Here is a 6,838-nt window from a genome sequence, read left to right on the forward strand (position 1 = left end):
TTCTCGTCTCCACCTTTATCGGAACCTCATGCCCCAGATTTGTTACCAGCTCTTGGCAATGAAGGGACCAAGAAGGGAGATAATCACCCATTATAACGTTCAAAACCCCACGTAGGGAAAAAGTCATCTGGCATTTTTTTCTCTCATCTGGACATAAATTCCAGGAGAATCTAGGCCAAAGAGGCAAACCGAAGCCTGTGAAATAATTTATCTTTATTGCCTCAATCGTAGAGCATTCTACACAACATATAGGATACCTGGGACAGTAATGGAACATGTAGGGAAACCAAACTTGGAAATCCTTTTACAAGGAGTTGAAGAGGTTAAGGACCCAACCTGACGAGACTGCAACCTTGAGACAGTGGACAGTCTCTCAGTTAAATAAGGTGAAGCAACAACAATGAGAAGGAGGGCAGGGAGAGGAATCCCTAAGAACCAGATGGTTTCAGGCCTCAGAGGAGTACCTGAACCTACTTACGGTCTTTAACCAGGAAGCCTCTGGAGAGGGCTAGGCCTCAGGCCCTGCCAGGAGCCTCCCCACTTAGGCTACGACTTCCTTCAACGCAGCCCCTAACTCTGGGAAGGAATACTGGTAGCCTGTGGCCAGTGTCCGCCGTGGGACCACCTTCTGGCCCTCTAGCAGCATGATGGCACGCTCTCGTCCAAAGACCGCTTGCACCACCATGCTGGGGAGAGGGATGAAGGCTGGGCGGCCCAGGGCGGCGCCGAAGGCCTTGGCAAACTCAGCATTTGTAGTGGTGGGGGCTGGAGCCACTCCATTCAGGACCCCCTGCACGTGGCTTGCTTCAACGGCATGGGTCAGGATTCCTGCCAGGTCCCTGATGTGAATCCAGGGGAAGAACTGGTGGCCTGGACCGATGGGGCCCCCCAGGCCCAGGCGGAAGGGCAGCAGCATGTGACTGATGGCACCGCCCCCACGGCCCAGCACAACCCCTAGAGCAGGCAAGTGGGACAGAACGGCCCTTAGCCTCCAGGCAGTTCCACTGTTCCTCCCTCTCCCCTCCCCTGTGCCAACTTAGCTCTGTAGCAGCTGAGGGATGTGGCTCTCTCTGGGGCTTCCCGTCCCCCACCCCCTTGCAGGCTGGCCAGAAATGGCAGCCTCCTCTCACTCTCTGGACACTCAGCTCCCCTGACTCCCCCACACCCCTGGCCCATGGAAGACATTCCAACCCCGTGTGATACCCAGGCCCCTGGTTCTCACCGGAGCGCACCACCACCTGGCGTGTAGACTCTCCAGGAAGCCTGGCTGCAGCTTCCCATTTGGTTACCAGGTTGGAGAAAAAGTCAAAATCCCCTCCCGGGCTGTCCTCATCATACTCCGCAGTCAGGCTGGGCTGGTAGTAAGCTGCTGGTAGAACAGCACTGGTTTGGCCCAGTGTCCTTGGTCCTGCCTGGGCCTTGGCACCCAATGTTCCTCTTGGTCTCACCTTCCTCGGCCCCTAGGATCTTCCCATAGGAAGACAGAGCCATAGATATTTTCCTTTTGAGCTGCTCCATGGGTTGACCCATTCTCATCCTGGGGTAACTTATCTTTGGTTGCAAGGCTAAGCCGAGGGGCTGCTAGAGTGTAGTGGTTAAGAGCAAAGATCTGGGGGCCAGGCTGCCCGAGATCTACTCTTAGCTCTGCCATATTAAGCCTGTGACCTCAGGCAAGTTATATAAGCTCTCTGTGGCATCTTTAAAATGGGAATCATAATAGTACCTACCCTTTAGGGTTTCTGTGAAGATTAAATGCAGTAATACATGTAAAACACTTAGAATAATGGCTGACATATGCTCTATAGTTGTTTGCAATGACCCGGTCCCAATGATGAAATACAAGAATCAGGAATTCTGTTTGTAAAGAACAGTGCCATGACATGCAAGGGACTTGGGAGTAGGTGGGACTTTTTCCCGGCATCAGGAACAGTGCCACTATCCCCTCTTCCTCTAGGGATCCCCATTTCTCAGTGAAAGTACACAAAGGTCAGGAGAAATATGCATGAATGGAAGGCCTAGGAAGTTCCTGTGTTTGGAAAAGACCAGCGCTCTGGGGCATGTAGAGCCAGAAGGGCCTGAGCTAGGCCCTTCTCACTGTGTGCGACCTCTCTTCCTCTGGGTAATGTACGGGGTGGCGATTTGGGACATACCTACACCAGTGACTAAGACCCAGGCCTGGGGGGGTTGTGGGGCCTTGTTGATGGCTCTAGCCAGTATCTGGGTGGTCTCCAAGCGGCTGCTGAGAACCTCTTTTTGGAAGGTTTCGTTCCACCTGCAGGAGAGACAAAAGGGAAATAAGCCACTAAATACATACATGCACATATCCTTTCCTCTTTCCCTGGGGCTTAAGACCCCTTTCTAGCGAAACCCTGCATTGTGGTTTAGAGAAATGGTCCATCTCTCCTGGAGAAAGAAAAGGCATATATTTTGGGCATCCTGAGGTATAAGTGAGGACATAAGTCAATGGCTGGGAGGGCAGAAGCGCAGGTGGCCGTGCAGGGAGGAGTGGGGCGGGATGAATAGTTTGGGATTGGAGTTTAGTTGTCAATCTGACATCTCCATTCTCCACAGCTCACAGGTTCTCATCAGGGTCACACGGTCCTCCCCTGCTCTGAAGGATATCAGCTTCAGGGCCGTGGCTGACCTTCGGAGAGGGTTGAGGATGTTCTCTCCCGCCAGGTTGACAGCAGCATCGCAGCGGGGCAGCCCCGACGTAGCAAGTTCATCCTGTCAGAGAAAACACAGTGCTGGCGGGTGGGGGTGGGGGCTCGCCCTGCGCTGCTGCCAAACCAGACCTTCTCCCACAGTTTCCAGAGGATGGACATACCCACGTGATCCTACCGGGCCCCGGCTTTCGGGAGACCAACGTCACTTCGTGGCCCCTGGCTTTCAGCAGCTGGGTTAGGGCTGTCCCAATGAAGCCCGTCCCACCACCTGCAGAAAATACGAGGTATTTATTCTCTCGGGGTCGCCGTCTGTCCCCGCTTGTGGCCCCCTCCTCTGCTGCCATCCCATCTGACTCCAGACTTCTCCCCTCCTTCTCTCCCCCTCCCCGCGATACAGAGGTGACACAGGTCACAGGGACTGGGGAGATACGGCTTCCTGGGGTAGGAGGCCAAGGCTGCTGCACGATAACCTGTGCACGATTCAGTGCCCTCCCTCACAAACGGCCTCCCACCTCTCAAGTTTTGTTTCAACCTTTCCATAAGCCCGCCCCCGACTCTCCCTTTCTCCCCTCCCTCACCCACGAGCACCCGCATAGCGACCAGGACCTAACCCGCTTGCGCAAGATTTGGTGGAGGGGGTGGTGGTGCTGTTGTGCCCAATCTTGGAAGCGACTACGTCCTCTGTGCGCATGCGTCCTTCGGGAAGCGCGGTCCAATGGGCGGCCGCGCAGGATTGAGACTGGGCGTGGCCCTGCCTGGCAACCCGGAAGAATTCACGGAGAAGGCCGTGTATTTCATTCCAAGGAGTGGCGGGGACGGGTGGGGGGCGGTGGACTTGGACGGGGGAGGAAGGGACGAAGGCCGAGGAGGGAATGTTTTAGTGCAGGAACAAACCAAAACAAAACACCAACCCCCCAAAACCTCTTGACCGAAAGCCTGTAGGTACTCAAACCGCCGAAATCTGGACGTCCATTCAGCCCGGTGGATCAGTAGTAATGCAAGAGAATTCGCCTACCCCTACGATGGATTCCTTTCAACCCTGCCTCTTTATCTTTTCTTCTCCCCCTTCCGATTCCTTCCTGTCTTCTTTTGAACATTCTGAAGTTCCCCTCCTCTTAAAATAACACATCTCTAGCTCTTTTCTTAGAATGCTAATGCCCTCTGTCTTCGCCTGCATAGCCAAACTTCTCAAAAGAGTGGTGTCCGTTTTCTAATCCTTAATTCACTCCCGTCTTTTTTAATTAATTAATTAATTAATTAATTAATTTTATTTGTTTTTAAAGATTTTATTTATTTATTTGACAGAGCGGGAGAGCACAAGCAGGGGGAATAGCAGAGGCAGAGGGAGAAGCAGGCTCCCCGGGAGCAGGGAGCCGGATTCGGGGCTCAATCCCAGGACCCTGGGATCATGACCTGAGCCAAAGCAAGACGCTTAAACACCTGAGCCACCCAGGCGCCCCATTTTTTTTTTAATATGGAATGCTTTGCTTATTTGCGTGTCATCCTCGCGTAGGGGACATGCTAATCTCTGTATAGTTCCAATTCTAGGATAGGTGCGGGCAAAGCGAGCGCCGCTCCTGCCTTTTGCCTTTATCATTCATTGACTCTCTCGCCAAGATCACCAATTTCCCGTGTCACCAAAGCGAATGCCCAGTTTTCAGTCATTTTTCTTGACTTCTGTTTCACTGGACACTTGCTGGACACTTCCCCCCTTTGGAAATGGCCTCAGTGAAAGCCACAGCTCTCTTTTGGGTCTTTCCAGTCTTTTTTCAGTTTCTGTTGTTTCCCCCGCCTCCTCTGAGGTCTTAAAATGTTGGTATGTCTCCAAGCTGGGTCCTAAGACCTTCCTTTCTTCCCTCTGCACCTTCTCCCAAGTATCTATGTCGGTGAATTTGAATCTGGACACCTGGTTCCTGGGTCTGCTTTAAAGCCTAAGCAGAGCTATAGTTGTGTTAGTTGCATTATTAACTTAGGTCTACGATCTGTTTTGTTCCCTACTTAATTATGTTGTAGCACCTCTTATCAATCATGAACTTGGCCTTTTCCACGCTTACTCCCTGTTTACCCACTGACTGTAGAAAACTAATGAGGACTGGATGGTAACATTCATCTTGAAATTATCTGATGTACCTGATGTACCAGGTCCTGATTGACCCCTCATTCTCCGGAAAAATGCATACCTCCAGATTGCCCCCTTTCGGGGTTTCAAGAAATACCTCACCCTCCTCTCACATACTCACCTCCTTCCACAAACATACGTAAGCTGTCCCTAGGCTCAACAGGACAAGGCAGCTTTGGGAATGGCTGCTCTTCTGATAATAAAACTTTCTTTGCTTCAAAACTGGTGTCTCAGACACTGGCTTCGGGTGCAACGACAAGTTTTGAGTTTCAATAACATTTAGTTACCACTTTTTCAAAGACTTGCTAATATCCTATGCAACTTGAATCTCTCCTCTGACCTAACCTCTATTAAAACTTCCCACTAGACATCTCTTTTTGAATGTCTGAATCCTTGTTGATTTTACTTACTAAGTATCTCCCAGATCCATCTATTTCTGTTTATCTCTGCTACCACCACTCTTCTTGAAGTTATTATCCTCTTTTGTGTGAATTTCTGCAGCAGGCTCCTAGTAGTCTCCCTGCTTCTGCGTGTTTCTCTTCTCCAAACTGTTCCACACATTACAAACCGCATGATTTAAAAACTTGTGGGAAGAGCACGACGGTGGCATATCTCTCTTAAAAAAACCTCCCATTGCAGATTTCCTGGATATGCTGGATCAAGTTGAACACATCTTCGTTTAAGTGCGTTGTGTAACTAGAAAATAAAGGAAATCCTCAGAGACCAAAACCAAAGTATGTCTTTGAAGTGAGGCTGTCTTGTGGTTGTTTGTAAGTCTCAGTAACCCAGAGGCTTGGGTGACAGCAGATGATGCCTGGGACCCCTGCACAAAGCTCTTGGTGGGCTATGTCCTAAAGGAAAAAGTGAATTTAAAAAAGCCCACTTAGGATCAAAGAATATGACTAGGAAACTTGTTTGTACAGCCTTGGCTCTCCACCAGGATTGGTTGTAAAAAACTTGTCATCCCTGGGAAGTTGTATATCTGTCTGGTCCTCCTGCAGATGTGGAGTTTGAATTACTTGTTACCTGCTTGGCCTAGGAAGCCCAAAGCCAAAAATTGAAGTTAAGCGTTCCAGATAGGAGCAGATATAAATCCTCCCTAGATTTCACAGGATCCCAATTGATAAAATCCTGCCAATCATGAGCACACAATCCAAAATAACAAAACGCACAAGGAAACAAGCCACTCTGAGGAGGGGTCAGCTGAACCAACACACAGTGGAGTTAGACCAAAAAAGATTTCCGATATTAGAATTATGAGATATAGAATATTAAACTACTAAGTATAAATGTTTCAAGAGAAGACATTAAAAACATGAGAAAGAGACAAGATACTACTTTCTAAAAAGATTTTATTTATTTATTGGAGAGAGAGCACAAGCAGGGGGAGCAGCAGGTAGAGGGAGAGGGAGAAGCAGGCTTCCACTGAGCAGGGACCCTGATGGGGGCTCGATCCCAGGACGCTGGGATCATGACTTGAGCCAAAGGCAGACGCTTAATCGATTGAGCCACTGAGGTGCCCTGCGACAAGGTAATATCAAAAAAATTCCAGCAGAATTGATAAAAACCAATTTGAACTTCCAAAGATTAAAAATATAATGATTGAAATTTAAAAATTCCCACAAGTGAGTTTAAACGGCAGGGAATAGATTTAGTATTGGTTAGGAGACGATTAACTAGATTTGAAGACATTACCCAGAATGCAGCACAGACAGAAAAAAAGGTAGAAAATATGAAAGAGGGGGTAAGATATAAGGAAGATAACGTGAGAGATTAGAACTCTTCCTCTTCTTTTTTTTTTAAAGGGAAATTTTTTAAAAAAGATTTTATTTATTTGACAGCTAGAGAGAGAGAGAGGGAGAACACAAGCAAGGGGAGCAGTGGTCAGAGGAGAGGGAGAAGCAGGCTCCCCAGTGAGCAGAGAGCCCAACACAGGGCTCAATCGCAAGACCCCCCTCCCTCCCCAGGAGGCATGGTCCTTGCCTTGATCCCAGTGTTCTGGAGTGTCCCCCGGGAGAGTGAGGAACACTCGGCTTGTCTTCTGGCCAGCAGC

General features: G+C 49.5%; 1 protein-coding gene and 1 non-coding gene across 2 annotated transcripts; both read right to left on the reverse strand.

The window, feature by feature from the left end:
- Positions 1–193: 193 nt before the first annotated feature.
- Positions 194–3,334, reverse strand: SDR39U1 (short chain dehydrogenase/reductase family 39U member 1). Its single transcript, XM_044379565.3, is given in 7 exon segments — positions 194–954; positions 1,223–1,366; positions 2,151–2,272; positions 2,577–2,607; positions 2,610–2,727; positions 2,828–2,934; positions 3,245–3,334. Coding segments are annotated over 7 exon segments (951 nt in total). The 5' UTR covers positions 3,261–3,334; the 3' UTR covers positions 194–541.
- Positions 3,335–4,134: 800 nt separating this feature from the next.
- On the reverse strand, positions 4,135–4,236 carry LOC113246090 (U6 spliceosomal RNA). The gene has a single exon (XR_003312880.2). It is a non-coding gene; the product is annotated as a U6 spliceosomal RNA (small nuclear RNA).
- Positions 4,237–6,838: the final 2,602 nt, after the last annotated feature.

The sequence above is a fragment of the Ursus arctos genome, unplaced genomic scaffold (genome assembly GCF_023065955.2).
Source record: "Ursus arctos isolate Adak ecotype North America unplaced genomic scaffold, UrsArc2.0 scaffold_37, whole genome shotgun sequence".
In the NCBI taxonomy this organism is placed as follows: Eukaryota; Metazoa; Chordata; class Mammalia; order Carnivora; family Ursidae; genus Ursus; species Ursus arctos.